The sequence below is a fragment of the Crinia signifera genome, chromosome 7 (genome assembly GCF_055691185.1).
Source record: "Crinia signifera chromosome 7, ASM5569118v1, whole genome shotgun sequence".
NCBI classification, from domain to species: Eukaryota; Metazoa; Chordata; class Amphibia; order Anura; family Myobatrachidae; genus Crinia; species Crinia signifera.
Genome location: NC_139223.1, coordinates 125,833,870 through 125,860,616, shown reverse-complemented (window position 1 = coordinate 125,860,616; position 26,747 = coordinate 125,833,870). Strand labels below are relative to the sequence as shown.

The following is a 26,747-nucleotide window of genomic DNA, read 5'->3' as shown; positions in this document are numbered from 1 at the left end:
GGCGGAGGAGCAACCGGCGCACTGAACATGGGGGGGTGATGTGGGTGTGGGCGTGGTGGCTGTCTGTGCGCATTGCGGCATGACGTTCCGTTGCAGTCAGCACAGATATCATCCTCTGCTGCCTGCAACATCAGGCCATACAGCACACGCTTAAAGTGGTGTTGTGTTGACCCCTTCCACTTTCGCATTTCTGCGCAGACATGATTCGTGAACATTTTGCAGTCATCTGAGGGATTGTTTACTGCTTCCTCCTTGTATGGGCAGCAATATTCCTGGCCGGTAGCAGCAGGTCTTGTCGCCCGTCTCCTTCTACGCCTCCTGGGGGGAGCTGATGAGGTGCTCGCCACCACAGGAGGCGCCACCTCCGACAACGACTCACCCTGCTGCGACGACTCAGAGGGAACTGCTACGTCAGCACTCTCCTGTGCAGTGGATGAAGAGTCTTCATCCGTAGCAGTTCCCTCTGCTTCCCTCCTTCCTTGCTCCTCCACAATAAAGAGCATACGGTCGTAGTACCACAACTTCGGCTGGTACACATCTGCAGGGTCAGTTCCTGAAGATCGCGACTGCTGGACCCGATTGTGCTCCTTCACCAGCACTGTCCGCATATTAGTGAACTTCTTTCGGACCCACGTGACGTCTGCATTAGGGACACGTCTCAAAGCGTAGCCCGAGATCTTCCCAAAGGCCTCATTCCTCTTTGCCTGGTTGTGAAAATCTATGTGATCTTGTCGCCACAGACATCTATTCTCTTTGTAGAGATCGATCAACTTCTTCATGATGCTTCTATCAACCTGACGGGCCATTCTGTAAAAAAAAAAAAAAAAATTAGGTTTACACTATTAAAATGAACGCACTGCACTGTTATTCATTAACACACTACAAAAAAACCACTAATATTTACCTCAGTCAGTAGCAGGTGTAAAAAAAAGAGTTTTAAACTAATTCCCCTAAAGGGCCAAAAAATCACAATCAAACTGAAATAGAAACCGCAAAAAAAAAAAACTTTTATCTGAGATATTGATAGCATATGATACAATAAATGCAATTTACACCACATTTGACAACAGAAGTAATTATATATTTGTGTCCCTCCACTATACACACGCACCCGAAGCGTTGCAAGCGCAGTGAGCCCCGCGAGGGGAAGCAAATACCTTCACAGGTAAACGCATCCCTTCGCGGGCTTCACAAGTGTCCACATCAACACGGACACCTGTGAAGCCCGCGAAGAGACGCGCTTACCTGTGAAGGTATCCGCGTCCCCTCGCGGGGCTCGCTGCGCTCGCCACGCTTCGGGCTCGGTGGCTCGCCGACGTGGATAGTAGGGCATGAAAAGGTCGGAGGACGCGTACCGCCGCCCCTCGCGGGGCTCGCTGCGCTCGCCACGCTTCGGGTTCACGTGGATAGTGGGGCTGGTACACTGTGAAAAAAAGTCATTTTGGGTACATTAACAAATTAATTAGAAGCACAATTTAAGCACAACTCACATTATTCTCTGCAAAAATGGAATTAGATTCCTTTCAGGTGTTAATTCACCGATAACCGCAACTGCAATTCCACAAAACAGATACAAAAAAATCAATAATCAAACTGGAATGACATACAAATCCACCCCCACTATCCACGTGAACCCGAAGCGTGGCGAGCGCAGCGAGCCCCGCGAGGGGCGGCGGTACGCGTCCTCCGACCTTTTCATGCCCTACTATCCACGTCGGCGTGGAGTTGAGAATATAATAGTGTGGCGAGCGCAGCGAGCCACCGAGCCCGAAGCGTGGCGAGCGCAGCGAGCCCCGCGAGGGGACGCGGATACCTTCACAGGTAAGCGCGTCTCTTCGCGGGCTTCACAGGTGTTCACATCACCACGGACACCTGTGAAGCCCGCGAGGGGACGCGCTTACCTGTGAAGGTATCCGCGTCCCCTCGCGGGGCTCGCTGCGCTCGCCACGCTTCGGGCTCGGTGGCTCGCTGCGCTCGCCACACTATTATATTCTCAACTCCACGCCGACGTGGATAGTAGGGCATGAAAAGGTCGGAGGACGCGTACCGCCGCCCCTCGCGGGGCTCGCTGCGCTCGCCACGCTTCGGGTTCACGTGGATAGTGGGGCTGGTACACTGTGAAAAAAAGTCATTTTGGGTACATTAACAAATTAATTAGAAGCACAATTTAAGCACAACTCACATTATTCTCTGCAAAAATGGAATTAGATTCCTTTCAGGTGTTAATTCACCGATAACCGCAACTGCAATTCCACAAAACAGATAAAAAAAAATCAATAATCAAACTGGAATGACATACAAATCCACCCCCACTATCCACGTGAACCCGAAGCGTGGCGAGCGCAGCGAGCCCCGCGAGGGGCGGCGGTACGCGTCCTCCGACCTTTTCATGCCCTACTATCCACGTCGGCGTGGAGTTGAGAATATAATAGTGTGGCGAGCGCAGCGAGCCACCGAGCCCGAAGCGTGGCGAGCGCAGCGAGCCCCGCGAGGGGACGCGGATACCTTCACAGGTAAGCGCGTCTCTTCGCGGGCTTCACAGGTGTTCACATCACCACGGACACCTGTGAAGCCCGCGAGGGGACGCGCTTACCTGTGAAGGTATCCGCGTCCCCTCGCGGGGCTCGCTGCGCTCGCCGCGCTTCGGGCTCGGTGGCTCGCTGCGTTCGCCACACTATTATATTCTCAACTCCACGCCGACGTGGATAGTAGGGCATGAAAAGGTCGGAGGACGCGTACCGCCGCCCCTCGCGGGGCTCGCTGCGCTCGCCACGCTTCGGGTTCACGTGGATAGTGGGGCTGGTACACTGTGAAAAAAAGTCATTTTGGGTACATTAACAAATTAATTAGAAGCACAATTTAAGCACAACTCACATTATTCTCTGCAAAAATGGAATTAGATTCCTTTCAGGTGTTAATTCACCGATAACCGCAACTGCAATTCCACAAAACAGATAAAAAAAAATCAATAATCAAACTGGAATGACATACAAATCCACCCCCACTATCCACGTGAACCCGAAGCGTGGCGAGCGCAGCGAGCCCCGCGAGGGGCGGCGGTACGCGTCCTCCGACCTTTTCATGCCCTACTATCCACGTCGGCGTGGAGTTGAGAATATAATAGTGTGGCGAGCGCAGCGAGCCACCGAGCCCGAAGCGTGGCGAGCGCAGCGAGCCCCGCGAGGGGACGCGGATACCTTCACAGGTAAGCGCGTCTCTTCGCGGGCTTCACAGGTGTCCACATCACCACGGACACCTGTGAAGCCCGCGAGGGGACGCGCTTACCTGTGAAGGTATCCGCGTCCCCTCGCGGGGCTCGCTGCGCTCGCCACGCTTCGGGCTCGGTGGCTCGCTGCGCTCGCCACACTATTATATTCTCAACTCCACGCCGACGTGGATAGTAGGGCATGAAAAGGTCGGAGGACGCGTACCGCCGCCCCTCGCGGGGCTCGCTGCGCTCGCCACGCTTCGGGTTCACGTGGATAGTGGGGCTGGTACACTGTGAAAAAAAGTCATTTTGGGTACATTAACAAATTAATTAGAAGCACAATTTAAGCACAACTCACATTATTCTCTGCAAAAATGGAATTAGATTCCTTTCAGGTGTTAATTCACCGATAACCGCAACTGCAATTCCACAAAACAGATAAAAAAAAATCGGTACTTGTTTCCTAGCACGGCCACAATCGGGATCGGTCGCGGCTCTTATTTAGTGCACTTTAAGGGCCGCGATCACCCCCGACGGACGCGATTCTCTTGATTTTTGCTAATCCTGTGTATCGTGTACCATGCTTCAATTACCGCGACACGACCGACGCGATAATTGAAGATTTTCCTGAAATCGGATGGATTACCAGATATCGGTCCCATCGGGAGCACTAAATGACAGGATTTATTGTCCCCGACGCGACCGACGCGATAATTGAAGAATTCAACGATATCGGGGGTTTTACCATATATCGGTCCCATCGGGAGCACTAAATGTCAGTATTCAATGCTCCCGACGCGACCGACGCGATTTTTTTATCAAAAGCAGCCATTTTATGGTTTTACATGGCTGCTTCCAATACAACCCCACATTTACACCCACATTTACAAGTTGCACCCTATTTTTAACTCCACCTCAACTATCGGTCCCATCGGGAGCACTGAATGTCAGTATTCAATGCCACTGACATGAGCGACGACATTTTTTTTATTGAAAGCACCCATTTTATGGTTTTACATGGCTGCTTCCAATTGAACCCCACATTTACACCCACAATTACAGTTTACACCCTATTTATAACTAAACCTGAACTATCGGTCCCATCGGGAGCACTGAATGTCTGTATTCAATACCCCTGACGCGAGCGATTAAATGTTTTTTATTGCAAGCACCCATTTACAATTTACACACTATTTCAAACTACACCTGAACTATCGTTCCCATCGGGAGCACTGAATGTCATTATTCAATGGCCCTGATGCGAGCGACGCAAATTTAAACACTCATTTACACCCGAAATAATAAATAACACGACACATGATAATATATTTCAACACTTTTATTGAAAAGTTTTTTTTTTTACCTTTATTTTTTTTAAACGTATTTAAAAATTTATTATTTTTTTCCTTTATTTTTTTTTTAATGAAACATATTTTATTACATTACATAGAAAACAATCAATAAATAAAAATATTATGTTTTTTTTCTTTTTGCTTTTTTGTTTTTTTTTGTCTTTTTTTAATTTTTTATTTTTTAACAATTTAAATGTCATTTTGGAAATATTTTTTGACATTTTTCTTTTTGTTCATTTTTTTTCATTTTTAAACAATAGGAATGTCATTACACTTGAGACACACAAAATACAAAATCAGAAGAAGTTGATCGATCAGTACAAAGAGAATAGATGCCTGGCTATCACAACCAGGCAAATTGAAATGAGGCGTGGGAAGATCACGGCACACTACAAAACAGTGCCCACTAATGCAAACAATCACATGAATCCGAAAGAAGTTACAAATATGCAGAACAGTGGTTAGTGAAGGAGCAAAACTAGTACAGCCATCGCAAAATTCAGGAAGACCGCACTGCAACGTTCACCAACCAAAATTGTAGTACATGACTAAAAACTCATTATTGTAGAGTACTCAGAAAGGAAGAGAAACAAGAACATTGCTGCCAAATTATAAATTAAAAGTCAAATTAGCAGAATTAGCCAAATTAATAATTGGAATAACGCTCTTCGCCTGGGGTGGGGGGCTGCACATTCCGCAATGCGGAGTACACAGCACCAGGCAAAGTCGAGGGATCAGTGGGAGGTGGCATAGGGGGTCCCGGCGCATAGTAAGGGGCAGGCGGAGGAGCAACCGGCGCACTGAACATGGGGGGGTGATGTGGGTGTGGGCGTGGTGGCTGTCTGTGCGCATTGCGGCATGACGTTCCGTTGCAGTCAGCACAGATATCATCCTCTGCTGCCTGCAACATCAGGCCATACAGCACACGCTTAAAGTGGTGTTGTGTTGACCCCTTCCACTTTCGCATTTCTGCGCAGACATGATTCGTGAACATTTTGCAGTCATCTGAGGGATTGTTTACTGCTTCCTCCTTGTATGGGCAGCAATATTCCTGGCCGGTAGCAGCAGGTCTTGTCGCCCGTCTCCTTCTACGCCTCCTGGGGGGAGCTGATGAGGTGCTCGCCACCACAGGAGGCGCCACCTCCGACAACGACTCACCCTGCTGCGACGACTCAGAGGGAACTGCTACGTCAGCACTCTCCTGTGCAGTGGATGAAGAGTCTTCATCCGTAGCAGTTCCCTCTGCTTCCCTCCTTCCTTGCTCCTCCACAATAAAGAGCATACGGTCGTAGTACCACAACTTCGGCTGGTACACATCTGCAGGGTCAGTTCCTGAAGATCGCGACTGCTGGACCCGATTGTGCTCCTTCACCAGCACTGTCCGCATATTAGTGAACTTCTTTCGGACCCACGTGACGTCTGCATTAGGGACACGTCTCAAAGCGTAGGCCGAGATCTTCCCAAAGGCCTCATTCCTCTTTGCCTGGTTGTGAAAATCTATGTGATCTTGTCGCCACAGACATCTATTCTCTTTGTAGAGATCGATCAACTTCTTCATGATGCTTCTATCAACCTGACGGGCCATTCTGTAAAAAAAAAAAAAAAAATTAGGTTTACACTATTAAAATGAACGCACTGCACTGTTATTCATTAACACACTACAAAAAAACCACTAATATTTACCTCAGTCAGTAGCAGGTGTAAAAAAAAGAGTTTTAAACTAATTCCCCTAAAGGGCCAAAAAATCACAATCAAACTGAAATAGAAACCGCAAAAAAAAAAAACTTTTATCTGAGATATTGATAGCATATGATACAATAAATGCAATTTACACCACATTTGACAACAGAAGTAATTATATATTTGTGTCCCTCCACTATACACACGCACCCGAAGCGTTGCAAGCGCAGTGAGCCCCGCGAGGGGAAGCAAATACCTTCACAGGTAAACGCATCCCTTCGCGGGCTTCACAAGTGTCCACATCAACACGGACACCTGTGAAGCCCGCGAAGAGACGCGCTTACCTGTGAAGGTATCCGCGTCCCCTCGCGGGGCTCGCTGCGCTCGCCACGCTTCGGGCTCGGTGGCTCGCTGCGCTCGCCACACTATTATATTCTCAACTCCACGCCGACGTGGATAGTAGGGCATGAAAAGGTCGGAGGACGCGTACCGCCGCCCCTCGCGGGGCTCGCTGCGCTCGCCACGCTTCGGGTTCACGTGGATAGTGGGGCTGGTACACTGTGAAAAAAAGTCATTTTGGGTACATTAACAAATTAATTAGAAGCACAATTTAAGCACAACTCACATTATTCTCTGCAAAAATGGAATTAGATTCCTTTCAGGTGTTAATTCACCGATAACCGCAACTGCAATTCCACAAAACAGATACAAAAAAATCAATAATCAAACTGGAATGACATACAAATCCACCCCCACTATCCACGTGAACCCGAAGCGTGGCGAGCGCAGCGAGCCCCGCGAGGGGCGGCGGTACGCGTCCTCCGACCTTTTCATGCCCTACTATCCACGTCGGCGTGGAGTTGAGAATATAATAGTGTGGCGAGCGCAGCGAGCCACCGAGCCCGAAGCGTGGCGAGCGCAGCGAGCCCCGCGAGGGGACGCGGATACCTTCACAGGTAAGCGCGTCTCTTCGCGGGCTTCACAGGTGTTCACATCACCACGGACACCTGTGAAGCCCGCGAGGGGACGCGCTTACCTGTGAAGGTATCCGCGTCCCCTCGCGGGGCTCGCTGCGCTCGCCACGCTTCGGGCTCGGTGGCTCGCTGCGCTCGCCACACTATTATATTCTCAACTCCACGCCGACGTGGATAGTAGGGCATGAAAAGGTCGGAGGACGCGTACCGCCGCCCCTCGCGGGGCTCGCTGCGCTCGCCACGCTTCGGGTTCACGTGGATAGTGGGGCTGGTACACTGTGAAAAAAAGTCATTTTGGGTACATTAACAAATTAATTAGAAGCACAATTTAAGCACAACTCACATTATTCTCTGCAAAAATGGAATTAGATTCCTTTCAGGTGTTAATTCACCGATAACCGCAACTGCAATTCCACAAAACAGATAAAAAAAAATCAATAATCAAACTGGAATGACATACAAATCCACCCCCACTATCCACGTGAACCCGAAGCGTGGCGAGCGCAGCGAGCCCCGCGAGGGGCGGCGGTACGCGTCCTCCGACCTTTTCATGCCCTACTATCCACGTCGGCGTGGAGTTGAGAATATAATAGTGTGGCGAGCGCAGCGAGCCACCGAGCCCGAAGCGTGGCGAGCGCAGCGAGCCCCGCGAGGGGACGCGGATACCTTCACAGGTAAGCGCGTCTCTTCGCGGGCTTCACAGGTGTTCACATCACCACGGACACCTGTGAAGCCCGCGAGGGGACGCGCTTACCTGTGAAGGTATCCGCGTCCCCTCGCGGGGCTCGCTGCGCTCGCCACGCTTCGGGCTCGGTGGCTCGCTGCGCTCGCCACACTATTATATTCTCAACTCCACGCCGACGTGGATAGTAGGGCATGAAAAGGTCGGAGGACGCGTACCGCCGCCCCTCGCGGGGCTCGCTGCGCTCGCCACGCTTCGGGTTCACGTGGATAGTGGGGCTGGTACACTGTGAAAAAAAGTCATTTTGGGTACATTAACAAATTAATTAGAAGCACAATTTAAGCACAACTCACATTATTCTCTGCAAAAATGGAATTAGATTCCTTTCAGGTGTTAATTCACCGATAACCGCAACTGCAATTCCACAAAACAGATAAAAAAAAATCAATAATCAAACTGGAATGACATACAAATCCACCCCCACTATCCACGTGAACCCGAAGCGTGGCGAGCGCAGCGAGCCCCGCGAGGGGCGGCGGTACGCGTCCTCCGACCTTTTCATGCCCTACTATCCACGTCGGCGTGGAGTTGAGAATATAATAGTGTGGCGAGCGCAGCGAGCCACCGAGCCCGAAGCGTGGCGAGCGCAGCGAGCCCCGCGAGGGGACGCGGATACCTTCACAGGTAAGCGCGTCTCTTCGCGGGCTTCACAGGTGTCCACATCACCACGGACACCTGTGAAGCCCGCGAGGGGACGCGCTTACCTGTGAAGGTATCCGCGTCCCCTCGCGGGGCTCGCTGCGCTCGCCACGCTTCGGGCTCGGTGGCTCGCTGCGCTCGCCACACTATTATATTCTCAACTCCACGCCGACGTGGATAGTAGGGCATGAAAAGGTCGGAGGACGCGTACCGCCGCCCCTCGCGGGGCTCGCTGCGCTCGCCACGCTTCGGGTTCACGTGGATAGTGGGGCTGGTACACTGTGAAAAAAAGTCATTTTGGGTACATTAACAAATTAATTAGAAGCACAATTTAAGCACAACTCACATTATTCTCTGCAAAAATGGAATTAGATTCCTTTCAGGTGTTAATTCACCGATAACCGCAACTGCAATTCCACAAAACAGATAAAAAAAAATCAATAATCAAACTGGAATGACATACAAATCCACCCCCACTATCCACGTGAACCCGAAGCGTGGCGAGCGCAGCGAGCCCCGCGAGGGGCGGCGGTACGCGTCCTCCGACCTTTTCATGCCCTACTATCCACGTCGGCGTGGAGTTGAGAATATAATAGTGTGGCGAGCGCAGCGAGCCACCGAGCCCGAAGCGTGGCGAGCGCAGCGAGCCCCGCGAGGGGACGCGGATACCTTCACAGGTAAGCGCGTCTCTTCGCGGGCTTCACAGGTGTCCACATCACCACGGACACCTGTGAAGCCTGCGAGGGGACGCGCTTACCTGTGAAGGTATCCGCGTCCCCTCGCGGGGCTCGCTGCGCTCGCCACGCTTCGGGCTCGGTGGCTCGCTGCGCTCGCCACACTATTATATTCTCAACTCCACGCCGACGTGGATAGTAGGGCATGAAAAGGTCGGAGGACACGTACCGCCGCCCCTCGCGGGGCTCGCTGCGCTCGCCACGCTTCGGGTTCACGTGGATAGTGGGGGTGGTGTTAACAATTGTGGGGTCCATTTCACACTTCAATTACCAACCACTTTACATGCACATTACTATAAAGTAGACACAGCATACTGCCTGCTGCACCATTTCAATAACAAGCACAACACACCTCAAACTGCTCTATTTAACAAATATGTACCAAGAAATCATTACAGTCTATGTCACCATGCATTACTATCAGAAACAACAGACTATTTTGTATGTATTATAACACACAGTACATCATTTCCAGGCACATGATATTCTCTGCACATAAACCTGTGTTATCCATATTATCATTATTGCCATGACACTAAAGTCATACACTTCATAAACTACTGCACATAAACACTTTATAGCTATTTAGATAAGCACTACCCCTTGAACATAAGCATTATCCACTCTATTCAGCCAATGATAAACCCCTAATCCTCAAACAAATGATATATGAAGGACACATGTATAACCACAGTAAGCGCCCCTACCCCTCCAAATCCCCCCCCCCACCCCACCCCCACCCTCCTAAGCCTGTATATATTGTTCACAAACCCAAAGGCCCACCTATGCTCAGTAAGTCTGTAAATCTACTTACTGTTTTATGCAGGGGCAGGGAGACAGACACAGCTGCTGCGTAGTGCTCACTGATTACCATCAAAATGGCTGCTGATGTCCTTCCCCAGAGTGCTTTTGGCGCTTTTTTTCCGGCAGGCAGAAAAATCGCGTCGGTCGGGCGGTGATGTTACGCTCACGACAATGCATAAGACCGACCGACGCGATATTTCTTTGTATATTGACGGTGTAGCGCGTAATGCAGGGAGTTACTTCGCAATTGATCTGTCGCGTCGGTCGGAGCCATTGTAAAATGCCCCCGACGCGACGGACATGTTAAGAACAGTATTAAGCACTGTATAGTGCTTATACTTATCGATCGCGTCGGTCGGAGCCATTGTAAAATGCTCCCGACGCGACGGATATGTTAAGAACAGTATTAAGCACTGTATAGTGCTTATACTGATCGGTCGCGTCGGTCGGAGCCGTTGTAAAACGGCCCCGACGCGACGGACACGTTAAGATCTTGATTAAGCACTATACAGTGCTTAATCAAGTACATGTCACGTCGGTCGGCAGCATTGAGCTGTTAAGCTCACAGTACATTGCGGCCGACGCGATATGCTTTTAAACATGTCAACATGTGTATCATGTCGACATGTCGACTAAACATGTCAACTTCAAGTTGATCATGCTTAGTATGCTTAAAAAAAGTGGTTCTCTGTGTCCAAACCATGGTGAGGGCCCCAAGCCCCAGAAGCCTATGAAAATTATAATGTTAATAACCCACACACGCTTCTTGGGGTTTGCTGCGCTTACCACGATTTTGACTTAGTGCTCCACTACACTCACCGCGCTCCAAAAATTATTTGGATAGTGGTGGTGTGACTCCATAGCATTCATCCATCACAAATCATTCACCTGAGACAAGAAACACAAGTGTTTTAAAAGCATTTTTGAAAATTTACTTTTGAAATGAAAATATAAAAACTGTATATAATCAATGGCAAACAAAACATATGACATGAGCATTAATGGGGGAAACAGAAATGGGGGTAAATCTCAAGAGTCCTTGGGCAATAAAGTCAGGGCAATTAGTATGCGGGCAAAAGGATTCTCTTGTCCCAGGCTCTTCCGCCACATGAATTCTTCAAGATAACTCTGGAGCATATGCCTGGCGGTGCCCCTGTGGCGTTTATTCCGCCACTTACATGCCCCCCACATCCGTTCAACATTCTGGGTATGTACCCCTGTTGTAGGGTCTACAAAGTTATAACGGTGATTGACCTGGGCATGTTCATATCCTGCAGCATTCAGCTGGGCTGTACTGTAGGCTCTCCAGCAATCAGTGTACACATGAGAGCCCGGCTCCACAAACTGCAGGATAGCTTGCATGAGGGTGTTGGCGTCCCGAGTGGCAACCTTGGTGGCGAAACATTGGCCAGTTTCTCTGCATATACCACCAAATACCCATTGCTGAGGCAGTACTCGGCCAACATTGGCTTGCCTTTTGACGAAGAGGGTCTCATCCACCTCGACAATCATGCCGGGACCTCCGATCCGGCGCTGCGGCTGCGCCATGAGGTCCAGCAGGCAGGCCTCCCTCATATACTTGTTGTACAGGACAGCCGTCTTCTTAGAGAGGGACAAATTCTTCTCGCAGTAGTCAATGCTGGTATATTCCTCCACCCAGGAAAATATGAAGCGGACCAGCGTTGCGAAAGGCAAACGACAGCCAGGAAAGAACAGTCCTGCTCTCAGACTCCTCTTCAAACGGCAGTCCCTCACGTTACAGCGCCACATGGTCTCCTTCAAATTCAGCCGCATCGGATGACCATTGTCGCATGTAGCCTCTGATGGCAGCAGATGATGGCGCTGCAGAAACGCCACTGCCTCCTCCTCACTTGTAGGCAGTGAGAACATATTCACCTCAGCCATCTCAGAGGTCTTGAAATCACCCACAGAGCACTCCACAGCAGACCAATCCACAGCTCAGGACTAACGATCAGCACGGCTCAGGGTCAGGATCAGCAGAAATCAATCGCAGAATAATCAGGATCAGCAATAATCCACTGGAACAGCAGCAATCCGCAGCACAAGGCTCACGAACAACAGCAAATAGTATTCAAAGCACAAGATCAATCAGGGAGATATCACCAGCAAAGGATCAATCAGCCAAGAAATCACCAGCAACTGAATACACGTCTCACTCCTACCGAGACAAACCCACAAAGGCAGTAGGGGAAAAAAGAACAGAAGGGGCTGTCAAAGTAAGGGGCCGGACTATCACAATAAATATTGACATTGATGCTGTAACTGAGCAGATTACAGAGGGAAGATTTCATATTGACATAGAAACACACACTCCAACACATTAAAACATATGTTACTAGGTAGATTTTATAGGGGGTCGGACTATATAGATTAATTGGGCCTATTAAAAAGGGCCTAAACAGCGGGAAAATCGTTGGGCCAATGGGACAGATGAAAATCGTGTGCATCGTGAGCATCGGGGGGTTTTACTTAAACATGCGACGCGACCGACGCGATTTAATAGAGAGATCGTGAGAAAAGAAGTAAATCGGTAGTATCGCGTCGGTCGGGGGTACACAATTAAAAGGGCCACGACTCAATCAACAAGATGCCGATATGAAAACCGACGCGAAAAAAACACATCGTGAGTACATAACTATATCGGGGGTATCTTATCGGTCGGGAGCATCGTTACCATACAAAAAAACCACCGATGCGACGCGATGCTCAAGACTCTCAAGATTGATATCGGTGTGGCCGTGCTAGGAAACAAGTACCCATGTTTTAATTGTAAAAATTACATTCCACGCCACTACGTCTTGTGGCCTGATTTGTCATTGGGCCTATCTGTGTTTATATATGAAAAAACACAAATGTAAACAATAAATAATAAAAGAAGGAAAAAATTATTATTAAATAAACTTAAAAAATATGAAGCAAAAATGCAAGTGAAAATGTGCTAATGGTCATTAATAAAAATTATTAGAAAAATGATGTTGTAACCGATTCCCGTTTATATCCACCTGTGCTGTGCAGATATGCTGATATAAACGGGAATCGGTTACAACATCAATTTTCTAATAATTTTTATTAATGACCATTAGCACATTTTCACTTGCATTTTTGCTTCATATTTTTTAAGTTTATTTAATAATAATTTTTTCCTTCTTTTATTATTTATTGTTTACATTTGTGTTTTTTCATATATAAACACAGATAGGCCCAATGACAAATCAGGCCACAAGACGTAGTGGCGTGGAATGTAATTTTTACAATTAAAACATGCAACAGGCTTTGATCCTCTCGTATTGGTGATAATCCAATGACAGAGACACAGGCACACTATGTACAATAAACACTCATATATTCAAATAGACCTATCCCTATTACTTAAATTGCTTAGAGACAATTTTTCTTAAAAGACACAAGCACACTTAAATAGATCAACACAACAGGTTAATCACGTAGATGAGAGCAATAAGGTTGTAAGTGAAAATTAATACAAGCAACATGAGCACCATCTAGTGGCGACCTGGCCACTTTACACCTCTTTTAAGACGCATCACATATCAATCAGTCAGTCACGAATTAATATTTTAATAAATGCACAAAAGAGTTTTTTACTTGGGAGAAAGGTGACATGATAACATCACACCATAATATAGACACCAACTATAACGAGTTTGATAAAGTATTTTGTTGGTTTTCAGATGCCAGAAAGAACTACTGGCAGACAGTCAGTGAGGCGCACGCATGAGGCCTCCGGTAAGGGCGCCGCGTCACTTCCGGCTATGACAACCCGGAAGTATGATCCGACGCCAAGGAGGGGGCGGAATGGCGACGCCAACGCAGGGACCTGGTAAGCTATTTAACATCTGTAGCATTTGTATCACACTGTTTATGTCCTGAAGACGGGCTCCGGCCCGAAACACTGTAGACTAACAGTAAAACTACTATTGAACTAGTACCTGGAGTGACGCTTCTTCCTATACGCTATTTGACAAGCGCTGGTACAGCCAGCGATCAGCGGGCACCCAGGCCAAGTTATCCAGTGGTGCAGGGGCAAGTGAGGAGTGCCGGACCTTTAACTATATATATATATATATATATGACACTTTCAAATTTTATCTTCCAGAATAGCTACATAAAAAGGGTTTAACCCTTTGAGTGCCAAGTGAGTTTGTCAAAATTGGTGGGAAAATTGCCATACAAACTTTGTGAATTTTTATTCACAATAATGTCCTGTAATGTTTACCGTATATAGGAAATATAGCCTTTTTTTACACAACAATTTTTATTTGAATTTATATAACAAATGTGAGAGACGCTGGCATTCTTAGCAGGTATGGCCTGGTGCCCATCACACAGGGGCACCGGGGACAGCCCCGGGCTTCAGTTCAGGCTGGAGAGGGCGACCCCTTTATTGGGGGTCCCACACTCCCCAAGGATCCCAGCCCAGGCTGACCAGTCAGGGGTTAATGCTTTGGCTGGGAAAAGTTTCACCCAGCTGTGGCATTAGCATGCTGACTGTCTAGGCCTGATGCTGGTTTTCAAATTACATGGGACCCCTACTCAGTTTGTCCCCCGTATTTTGGGAACTAGGACTGGCACATGAACCTGATGCTGGTTAATGAAATACAGGGGACCCCAACCTTTCCCCCCCCCTGTATTTTGGCAACCAGGACTGGCTCAATAAGCCCAGGGCTGGTTATTTCCAGGCAGGGGGACTGCATTCTGACTGATCCATGCAGACTTCAGCCAAATACGCCTGGAAAATATGGAGTATTTTCCAGGAGAAATACCGGTATATACTATACGGCCTGATAGTAAATTTGGATTCACCATTCATGAATGGTGAAATTCATTCATATTCTTTCGATGGTGTATTCATTCATATTTTCAAAATACGAATGAATATACGAATGTGAATAGCTGTTTACTTGGCTCTGTAAATTCGAAAATATGAATTTGCGGCTGTATATGGCTATGAATGGCTACAAATTCGGACATTTGTAGCCATTCAGATGATAGTAAATCCCCCCTTTATCTTTTTAAAATACATGAGTTGAGTTCAGTTCTTTTCATATAACTATCCAGTTAAACATGCAACTTAACTAGGGGTGTCCGAACTTATGTATGCCAGTGGTTTCCAAACATTGTCCTCAAGGCCTTCCAGCAGACCAAGTTATAAGTATATCCATGCGTAAGCACAGGTGACTTAATGAGTACGTCAGTCAGTTTGACCATCTGTGCACAAGCGGAGATATCCCTAAAACCTGGACTTTTGGGGTTCCTTGAGGACCTCGATGGGTAACCACTGATATAAGTGATACTGAGGACTTTTCTTTCTATATATGCCAGTCATATACACTATCTCTCCCTCCACTCCTACATTATAATCTACATTCTTCTTTTTGCAGTCACACCAGGAGATAGTGGATTTGGGAAACATTTTGGTTGGCAGCTTTCAGTCACATGATCTTCTTCTAATAAATGATAGTGACTGCACCCTGGAGTATACACTGAGTGCTAAGCAGGAGATTACTGGCCCATGTGACCCAGATGAAGTCATCAATGACCCAATAGGTCAGTCACTTTGTTATTTGTTTCCGATCCATTTCTCTTATCCCTTTGTCACCAAACTCCTTAAGCGTATTGTCCACAACTGCCTTACTGCCTTTCTTTCCTCTCACTCCCTGCTTGATCCATTCCAGTCTGGCTTCCGTCCTCTCCACTCCACCGAAACTGCTCTCACAAAAGTCTGCAATGATCTTCATGCTGCCAAATCTAAAGGCCACTACTCTCTACTTATTCTTCTTGACCTTTCTGCTGCTTTTGACACTGTGGACCACCCTCCTCTTCTCCAAGGGGGGGGGGGGGGGGGGGGAGTTGCAGTGCTGTTGCCGACGTTTGTACACCATCACAGCCGGGAATCTCCCCCTTAGCGCTTGCTAGGATTGACTAAAATACATGTTTACTATTGTAAGAGCATTATTTATTATACACTATAACAGATGCATTTGGGGTGCTGGCAGTCAGAATACTGATGCCGTAATTCCAACACTACAGATGTAGCACCGCTCATCATTGCAGGGGCTGGTGGTGGATTTGCCACGTGCCAGCCCCCCTCCAGCCTTTGGAAGTGGACGTGCGCACGTCCTCTTACAATGGGGCTTCTCCCGGGTTCCCGCTGCGTTCCCCCACCTCCCCGCTCCCCCATAACCCTGCCTGTCTCCCTGAAGTGGAGATGGGCAAGGTTCCCGTCCTCTGCCAATGGAAAATTAGGACACGCGTGCGTGTGGGACGAGCACATTCCAGTCAGATGTAGCGTCTGCTCGCCAGCGGCGGTGGTCTGGCGAGCCACGGCCCTGGATAAGCGGCGCTACATCTGTAGTTAGAAGAAGTTAGGGTTAGGCTGCTGGGGGAGGGGGAAGTTAGGCACTAAGCAGGGAAGGTTATGGTTAGGCACTAAGGGGGTACGCTTAGGGTTAGATTGGGAGGGTGCTTAGGTTTAAGCACTAAGGGGCAGGTTATATTTAGGCTGCAGCTGGAGGAGGGTTAGGCTGCAGATATGGAGGACTAGAGGGTAAGGTTAAAATTCTTACACCTGTGTGTCAGGATCCCCCACATCAAGATATTGCTGTTGGTCTTCTGGCCACTGGCATCCCAAGCGCTAGGATGCCGATACCATCCCACTTATAATAGAACTTCTTGTCGCACAGGAGAATCTGTGTTTTCCGAACATAGGGTGAGATTTAATAGGATGAGAGATTCAGAAAGTGAGAGATTTGGTAAGAAATCTCCAGTTTTTTAAAGCAGCAATCATTTACACTGCAAAACCAGTTTGATTTTGAAGTGTAAATGATTGCCATTTTAAAAACAACTGGAGATCTCTTACCAGATCTCTCACTTTTTGAATCTCTCATCCTATTACATTTCCGCCTATACAACTAACTTGAAGACACCTGCAAAGCAGTTCATTAATAACGTTCTAATCTTTATTATATGGAATAGAAAATAATAAAATTATGTAATAATATTTTATTTTCCCTATAGTTTAACAATGAAGCTATTTTATAGACGTTACTACAATTTGTGTAATTCCATGACCTATGCTTTTCTAAACAGCCTTGGGGTTTGAACATAACAAGGGCAAACTGCCAGCACGTACCAAGATGGGGATCAGAGTCACGGCTCGTCCTGCCCGAAGGCTCTTCTACAACTGGATTATCAGCTATTGCATTCTCTCTCCCAAAAGTGGGTGTATTTCTATGTAACATGCTTCATTTTTTGCCTTAAAACAGAAACTGTTCTGTAGGGGTTTTTTTAGATGCTTTTTATTGATTTTTGCAAATATAATGATATGTAAACAGGAATAAAAGCATGGTACAATAAAAAAGAACATGTGAAGGGAATATCATCAATAAAAATTACCATCAAGACATTCAATAACCCTTCTAACCAATTATCACCTATACCATTACCACAACACGTAAACGAAAGTAGAATTGGAGAGGGAGAAGAAGAGGAGAGGGTAGGGAGAAAAGGTAACAGGAGAGTGTTGGCTAGTCAAGGCAATTTGCAATAACAATTTCAATTATACAAAGTTATTGAGCTAGGTCAGGTATGGCCAAGCTATTGCCCTCAAGTTGTTGTGAAACTAAAAGTCCCATCATGCCTTTATTATGGAATGCTAAAACTATGGCAAGGCCTGCTGGGGTGTGTAGTTTCAGAACAGCTGGATGCCATAGTTTGGATATGACTGAGCTAGCTGTCAATGGCGGTTCTGCGTGAAAGTGTAAAGTGCAAGGCATCAATGTTTTAATAAAATGATCCGGGGTGTCGTGTAGGGCAACATGCGCTCTAGTTTGTAGGTGAACTATATAACCATATATATTAAAAGTGGTGTATATGGTAGGTGGTGTTGCTGATTTCCAATTTGCCCCAATTTGGCATTTAGCCGTATTCAGCATATGCTTAATTTGCTTTTGTAGTTGGCGCGAGGTATCAGGGATAGAGCTGGAGAGCAGAGAGTATAGGGGTGAGCTGGGGACAACTACATCAGTATTAGTTTATGAATCTTTCACCAATATTGGTGGATTAGTGGACAGGACCACCAAACATGCAGCTGGGTTCCCCACTGGCCACTGTTCTGCAGTTTTATTTAGATTAAGGGTGGTATTCAGTCTGGGATTCCGACAATCCGACACAATACCAACAATCTGAAACCTGGCCTGTTTTCGCTATGCTCGGCAGATACTTGACAGGCGGAATTCAATGTTTCGCCTGTCGAGAGGTGAAAAGTAGGCATCTCGTGAATAGGCGGCTGCCGACATTAAACACCCCCTAAGACTGCAAGGCAGAATAAAACTTTGAAAGGTACTGCAGTGTACTAACACTTTCAAAGTTAGTGGTACTAACATTGAAAGGTACTCTTTCAGTAGCGATAATAAATACAGTACTTACTATGGCTATGGCTAGACATATCATCTATATATATATGTTTAGTGTTTGTTTGTGTGTCTCCGAAACACTGACATCTGTTGGCAGCAAGCGAAACTATATCTCTTTCTCTCTCACACATGCACTAACACAAGGTAGCAGAACAGCTTTCAAAGCATTTGCTTCGAGCAGGCTTACTAGTATAAATATATTTCTTCTTTTGTCCACTAGGGGGGACAGGGAGCACTGGGCGTAGCCTAGAGAGGAGAGAGTCTGGGCAACAAATGGTTACTACTATTTTCCTCAGTAGCCTCAGACTCTCTCTCCACTATACCCCACCCTCAGGCACAGGACAGTCAGGACAGTCAGTTTCAGTCTGGTGCTGTCAGGAACAGGCACCATTTTGTGGGACTCCTTTTAAGTGGCCGGCTTGCATTACTTAAATTAGTTTAATCTCTTTTTAATTTACCCTTGAGCTCACTCACTGCAGTGCAAATAGCATACCTCAGAATGATTCCTCTTACTATTTCCTCTACCACAGAGAAACATTGGGCAGTATGCTTGCCTCAGCACATCTCCGGAGAGTAGCTTGGGCTCATGTTTTCCTGTAATCCTCTTTATAGCTGGAAATAGCTGGTCAGGTTATACATTTAGCTGTTTCCTGCTCTAATGGGGACTATTCCCCTCCTTACATCATGACAATGACAGGCACAGAGTTGTATTAAGCTAGAGAAGGCCCCATATGCAGCATCCGTCCAGGCCCTCCCCTCTCTACCTGGCTACCGGCAGAGCTGACTAGCACTCTATGGATGTGCTAGAGTCTACTGTGCATGCACAGGTGATCTCCCTACTGCAAATGCCACTGCACCATTTCTGTGGTAACTTTGTTGAGCAGCTATATGGGTGCAAGATGAGTACAATCATCTCCTGAAATGTTATGTTGCTGCAACAAATCTTATTCTATGGGCTGGAAGTTTTCTTTTAACTACTCATTTGAACCCTGTGTACAAACAAGCTGCAAATTAATACAAATGGGCTCTGACTATCAAATTCACTTTAAAAAAGAGCATAAGAAACGATAAGCCATTGTGATCAGTAGTCGCCAGATTCAGAATTCTACACACATTAAGCAGACTTTTGTGTGTTCCATCTTCGCAGGTCTGGATCCAGCAAATATAATTGGAGAGGAAAGGTTTCTGTGCACCCTGACAGCGCAGGGAGTCTACCCCACCTTCTCTGTGGTGGACGCATGTCCATCGGGTAGTGCCAGCACCCTAAGCAAGACCCAACTCTGGAGGCTCTTTTCTCTGAAAGAACTCAATTCCTGTCTTCAAAGTGACCCTACACCACGAGAACTTATATACAGGGTTCCTACCCGACACAGGTACGGAGCAAAGGGTGGAAAATAACTGAACACAGTTGTCCCGCAATTGCCATTAACATGCTATAACCCATCACTGTGACTTTCTTGTTTGGAGTTTTGTAATGGTTCCTGTTTTCCCACACAGCACCCACAGACGTCCTTCAGTCAACACTCCTATCCTACTTGACTTCAATTTCGGGGCTGCTCCTGTAGGGTTGGAGCCTTTTGTGGCCCTGCTTTTGCTGGAGAATAATGGATTATTACCTGTGAAGTGGTGAGTGTGTAAGAGGTGTGCATGATATTATAAGCCCTTAAAATGTGAATTTAGTCAAAGGGTGTTTTTTTTTTTTATAATTTTTTTTATAATTACTATCCTGACAAAGACCTTAGGTTAAAAAATGGTTGATATTACCTAAAGAAAGGGGCAGACTAGATGGGCCATCTGTTCTTATCTGCCATCAAATTCAATGTTTAAAATCCTGTTGACTGCCACAGTCCCTTATAACAAAACTGTGGCAAGGCATGCTGGGATTTGTAGTTTCACAACATCTGGAGGGCCACTGTTTGAAGACCCATGGTATAAGGAGTATCCTTGTCACTGCTAAGCACAGAGATCCTGCTCCCCCCACCACCATATCATACCTGACGGTGGCTGGTGGTGGTTTTTCAGTCTGTGTGGCTTATTTATCGCAATTTGCATTTTCAATTCTGTTGTAGTGAGATATTTTCATACCAAGGGTGAAATTTAATAGGATGAGAGATTCAGAAAGTGAGAGATTTGGTAAGAAATATCCAGCTATATAGCTTTTAAAAAACTGGAGATTTCTTGCCAAATCTCTCACTTTCTGAATCTCTCATCCTACTAAATTTCGTGGGCCCAGTGTGACGCACATAGGGCTACGCATTGCATTGAACCTGCTGTAATTCACCTGAAATGTGGGCTCTTTTCCTGTGATTTATTTCTGCAACCAAAGGAAAAGAGCCCAAATTGCAGGTTAATTGGTGAATGGGGGACATAATAGTAATAATGGTAATAATATCAGTGGGGGGGATCAAGACAAACTTGGCTAAACAAAAGCTACAGCAAAATACTTCCAAATCTCAGTTGTAATATATGTAAAATATACATAGGCATATATGTGAAATATATTATTTCATATATTATTTCATTGTGCAGTACGGATGGTGTAATGGTTAGCATTACTGCCTCACAGCACTGAGTAGGGATGCCAATCCCGGGGCTTCTTTTCAATCCCGGGATTCGGGATTGAAAAATGCCCAATCCCGGTATTCCCGGGATCCCGGTATTGGCTTCCCTAATACAAATACATGGCGTCGGGCTATGGTACGGGGGTCCGGGAAGATATGCAGGCAGCCTAGGTGGGCGGGCGGTCTCATGGAGGCGGCGGCAGGAGGTCAGCGCGGTGCACACCGCACACAGAAGGAGGCGGCGGCTGTTGTGTGGCCTGCGCAGCGTGACCTCTGACGTTGGCGTGTTGCGCAGAGCCGCACTGCCCGGGACGGGAGTAGCCGGGCAGCGTCTGAGCATCACCTCAGACGCTGCCCGGCATTAGACTGCGCATGCACAGTCTAATCCCGAAATCCCGGGATTGGAAACTCTAATCCCGGGATTGAAATCCCCGCGTTTTGGGGGCCACCCTAGTGCTGAGGTCATGGTTTGATTCCCACTATGGCTCTAATTGTGCAGAGTTTGTATATTCTCCTCGTACTTGTGTGGGTTTTCAAAAAATATGCTGGTAGGCTAATTGGCTCCCAACAAAATGAACCCTAGAATGTTTGTGCGTGTACATGTGGTAGGGAATATAGATTGTATAGATTGCTCCACTGGGACTGATGTGAATGTTCAAATATTCGCTGTAAAGCGCTGCGGAATATGTATGCGCTATATAAGAAACTGTTATTAAATAAATAAATGTGAACGTGCAAAGAAATAAATAAATGTTCACAGAATAAATGTGTTTATGCCAAATTTTAGATCAACTCCAAAGAGATTTCTGTGACTGCAACTCAGCCAATTCAGATCTATAGCTTGGTCTAGCCTAGTAAGGGAGCTTGCTTGGTGCCAGCCCACTGCGAATGACATTCACAGCTTTGTATTAATCATGCCTATAGGATAATACATGGCAGCGATGTCAGTCAGATATTCTGATATTATTAGCAGTATCTATATCTATGTGACCTGACCAGCATTATGCAAATGTCTCACAACATTACATTATCTTTATAGACCACATCTTGATAGCAAGTTCACATTTTGTGTATTTGATCAATTTGCCAATTATAGAAGTTTGTTGTTGGCTTTAGTTAGCCTCTTATTTATGTTCAACATTTTGGTGCATTGCTTCAGACTCCCGTTCCCCCTACAGGCATCTTCTTTGTTTCTTTCTGCTTTTCCCACTTTGCTCCTCTTCATTGGTCACCCCCTGTGACCAAGCGCTGCAAAACGTACGTCATGGAACCCTGTCGGGTCACGTGGTGCACACACATAACCGGTAGTGCCAATCTGTGCAGAAATGCGGGCTTCCACAGCAGTCAGCACACTTACAGAGAGCAACATTGGGGTGCCGAGATACTATATGCCCACACATAATACTTTCCACCTCTCCACCTTACTTGGTATTGGTCTGGGTATGTCTATGCGGCTCTTTACTGTCTCATCTTATACCTTTGGTTAATACATGTCTTTTCAAATGGCAAATTATTTATTTATCTGCATAGTAGAGACAAAAATCAAGCCACTACATAGGCAGACACTGGCATTTTATCTAATGCCAGCTTACTTATACTAACGGTGGTTTGTTCCTCTTCCTGTACTGCTGCTTGCAGCCCATGGATTATAGCAACGTTTAGCAATAATTTGGTAAAGTTCTACCTTTTGCATATGTGATGTGTCGTATATTCTCCACAGTGTCGTTTGCTTTTCCATGGGACGGTATCACCTGGACTGGTGATAATTTCTGTACTCTGCAATGCACATTGGTGCAACAGGGACCAATTACTGCCATTACCATAGCTTGATACCTCCCATCTATCCCTTCATACCTGGTGCCGGTGTGCCAACCTCTCATTCCCTGTCCTATACCCAAGGCCAAGACAGGAGAACAGCAGAAGTGGCACACCCTTGAGGTGCAGGTTCTGTCCTGATATAATACATAATCTATAATTATGACGTGATACAATACCAAACCCTTGTAACACATCCAAGTATCAGCTCCCTTTTTAAGTTCGTATTTGGTATAAAACAAGTGACCTATATTTAACCCTTTGAGTGTCAAGTGAATTTGTCAAAATAGGTGTGAAAATTGCCATGCAAACATTTTTATTCATCATAATGACCTGTAATGTTTACCTTATATAGGAAATATCATCTTTTTTGTACATAACATTTTTTATTTGAATTTATATAACAAGTGTCGGTACTTGTTTCCTAGCACGGCCACACCGATTTACATCGGGGTGGTCGTGTCGGAAAAATCGGGTCGATCGCATCGCATGCGATTTGGTCGCATGCGATGCGATCGACGCGACCGACCGATTTTTGACCCGATTTTTTTTTTTGATGAAATGTAAATCGGGTCCCTGGGACCCGATTTTACATTGGATTCAGTGTAAAAATATTCCCAACACCCCCCAAATTTAACGGCGTACACCCCACCCCACGATAGACGCCAACCCGAAGCGTGGCGAGCGCAGCGAGCCCGCGAGGGGCGGCGGTGCGTGTCCTCCGACCTTTTCATTCCCCTACTATCCACGTCGGCGTGGAGTTGAGAATAGAATAGTGTGGCGAGCGCAGCGAGCCACCAAGCCCGAAGCGTGGCGAGCGCAGCGGATACCTTCACAGGTAAACGCGTCCCTTTGCGGACTTCACAGGTGTCCGCGTCACCACGGACACCTGTGAAGCCCGCCAAGGGACGCGTATAACTGTGAAGGTATCCGCGTCCCCTCGCGGGGCACGCTGCGCTCGCCACGCTTCGGGCTCGGTGGCTCGCTGCGCTCGCCACACTATTCTATTCTCAACTCCACGCCGACGTGGATAGTAGGGGAATGAAAAGGTCGGAGGACGCGCACCGCCGCCCCTCGCGGGCTCGCTGCGCTCGCCACGCTTCGGGTTGGCGTCTATCGTGGGGTGACGACGGGGACATCTATAATGTGAAATGGGTCATATTGGCCCATTTCACATTTTTCACATTTTTTGCACTATTTCAATGTAAAAAAATATTTTTACATTGAACCCGATGGAAAAATCGGGGGCATCGCGTCGTGACCATTGTTAATGGTCCCGACCGACGCGATGCCCCCGATATTTTACCTTTCCCGACACGTTTCAATGTTAAAATATTTTTTAACATTGAAGCCTATGGGGAAATCGCGGGCATCGCGTCGGTCGCGTCGGGACCATTGTTAATGGTCCCGACCGACGCGATGCCCCCGATATTTTGTCCTAGCCGGCCAAATGGACCTGATTTCAAAGGAAATCGGGTCCATCGGGGTAATCGTGTACCTTAACTTAAGGTACACGATTACTCCAGATTGTGGCCGTGCTAGGAAACAAGTACCCAAGTGTCAGCGACTCTGACATTTTTAGCGGATATTTTAAGCATCTCTCACAGGGATGTTGGCACTCAAAGGGTTAAATCCTATTTATTCTCCCAATGTTGGGATTATAACGATAGGTGAGATGAAGGTCACCTTATAAATTACCAACACCTTACCGCTGGCCCGTACAGCAATTTTTATGTACGAGTCATTGAGCAATAATATTTAGGTACTTATGTATTATCTGGACTCCCATGTTAAATGCACCCCATTTTTTCATACCCCTACTATCCAACTACGCATGGAGTTGATTTTATATAGTGTGGCGAGCGCAGCGAGCCACCGTGCCCGAAGCATGGTGAGCGCAGCGAGCCCCGCGAGGGGACGCGGTCTCATAAGAAAAACGGGAGTCCAGATATTACATAAGTACCAATATTTATTTATAACAATATATTTTGCAGCGCATTTCTTTTAGACATTTGGTACTCTTTACCTAGCACGGCGCCCACGATGTCCATCGCGGTCATCGGGTGTAAAAAATCGCGGGCATCGCATGCACTACAGTAATGGGTGCGACGCGACCAACGCGATGCCCGCGATTTCCCATAGGGATCAATGTTAAATGGGCCACAGATTCGAAATAGCCACCCTTAGCAGTGAAATGACCCCCACATTTGTTAACGACACCACACGATCCACACGAACCCGAAGCGTGGCGAGCGCAGCGAGCCCGCGAGGGGCGGCGGTACGCGTCCTCCGACCTTTTCATACCCCCACTATCCACGTCGGCGTGGAGTTGAGAATAGAATAGTGTGGCGAGCGAAGTTCAATGCCTCAATGCCCGCGATTTTGCCATAGGAAACAATGTTAAATGGGCCACAGATTCGAAATAGCCACCCTTAGCAGTGAAATGACCCCCACATTTGTTAACGACACCACACGATCCACACGAACCCGAAGCGTGGCGAGCGCAGCGAGCCCGCGAGGGGCGGCGGTACGCGTCCTCCGACCTTTTCATACCCCCACTATCCACGTCGGCGTGGAGTTGAGAATAGAATAGTGTGGCGAGCGCAGCGAGCCACCGAGCCCGAAGCGTGGCGAGCGCACGCGGATACCTTCACAGGTAAACGCGGCCCTACGCGGGCTTCACAGGTATCCGCGTCCCCTCGCCACGCTTCGGGCTCGGTGGCTCGCTGCGCTCGCCACACTATTCTATTCTCAACTCCACGCCGACGTGGATAGTGGGGGTATGAAAAGGTCGGAGGACGCGTACCGCCGCCCCTCGCGGGCTCGCTGCGCTCGCCACGCTTCGGGTTCACGTGGACCGTGGGGTGTCGTTAACAATTGTGCGGGACATTTCACTGCTAAGGGTGCCTATTTGGGCTCTGTGGCCCATTTAACATTGTTTCCTATGGCAAAATCGCGGGCATTGAGGCATTGAACTGAAAAATCGCGTCCATTGAAAAATTTAACATTGATCCCTATGGGAAATCGCGGGCATCGCGTCGGTCGCGTCGCACCCGTTACTTTAGTGCATGCGATGGACGCGATGCCCGCGATGGGCGCTGTCCTAGGTAAAGAGTACCAGACATTTTTTGTATGTGACAAGGGTTACTTATTACAAAGATGTGACAATGATTACTTATTAATATATTATGAATATCTAAGAAAAGCTATTTTAATATGAGTATTTGTACCAGTTCACTCTCTGACACATAATTGTGCCCCCACACAGTCTACTTTTTTGTTTCCTCTCTTCATTCTTATCTCCTTTTGTACATGATGTTGGTATACAGTATATTAGTGTTGTCTAATACTTCTTATTGCTGTGCTATGTTATATTGTTCTGCAGGGACTTTTTATTTCCATCAGATCTACAGATTGAGCTTGAGTTCTGGGCTGAGACCTGGGAGTTTGACCCCAGTGAGACCCACCAGATGAGAATTCAAGACAATAAACTGTTTTCTGTTAACCCGAAATCAGGGAATCTGAGACCTGGACAGCAACAGACGGTGCAGCTAACATATAGGTGAGAAACACTGATTCATTATTTTAATATATTGTTAGAAAGCAGACAGTGCTGTTGAGCATATTTGATGACTCACAACACTAGCGTGGTCATTAAATTAAATCCTTGATGAGGACCCTCTCTATATATAGTTTCCTTCCAATTCAAACAAAATATTGGTCTGCACAGCGCAGGAAATTGCTTACTCATCTGATGTCCCTGCCTGTCCTCCTCTGTCTCCCAA

The 26,747-nt window shown here is 47.0% G+C and overlaps 2 protein-coding genes across 2 annotated transcripts in view; one reads left to right on the top strand and one right to left on the bottom strand.

Moving 5' to 3' along the window:
• The window catches only part of CFAP65 (cilia and flagella associated protein 65), a 97,385-nt gene that overhangs the window by 34,001 nt on the left and 36,637 nt on the right, over window positions 1-26,747 (top strand). The window contains exons 16-20 of the mRNA XM_083153732.1: window positions 15,554-15,719; window positions 17,262-17,390; window positions 19,734-19,959; window positions 20,084-20,212; window positions 26,348-26,524. Coding sequence (XP_083009858.1) covers window positions 15,554-15,719; window positions 17,262-17,390; window positions 19,734-19,959; window positions 20,084-20,212; window positions 26,348-26,524 — 827 coding nt within the window. The remainder of the gene's footprint in view (window positions 1-15,553; window positions 15,720-17,261; window positions 17,391-19,733; window positions 19,960-20,083; window positions 20,213-26,347; window positions 26,525-26,747) is intronic.
• Window positions 4,851-6,886, bottom strand: LOC146020535 (uncharacterized). Its single transcript, XM_083153733.1, has 2 exons — window positions 6,866-6,886; window positions 4,851-6,146 (listed from the first exon to the last, which is right to left on the bottom strand). The coding sequence occupies exon 2, from the start codon at window positions 6,143-6,145 to the stop codon at window positions 5,207-5,209; it is 939 nt and encodes a 312-aa protein (XP_083009859.1). The 5' UTR covers window position 6,146; window positions 6,866-6,886; the 3' UTR covers window positions 4,851-5,206.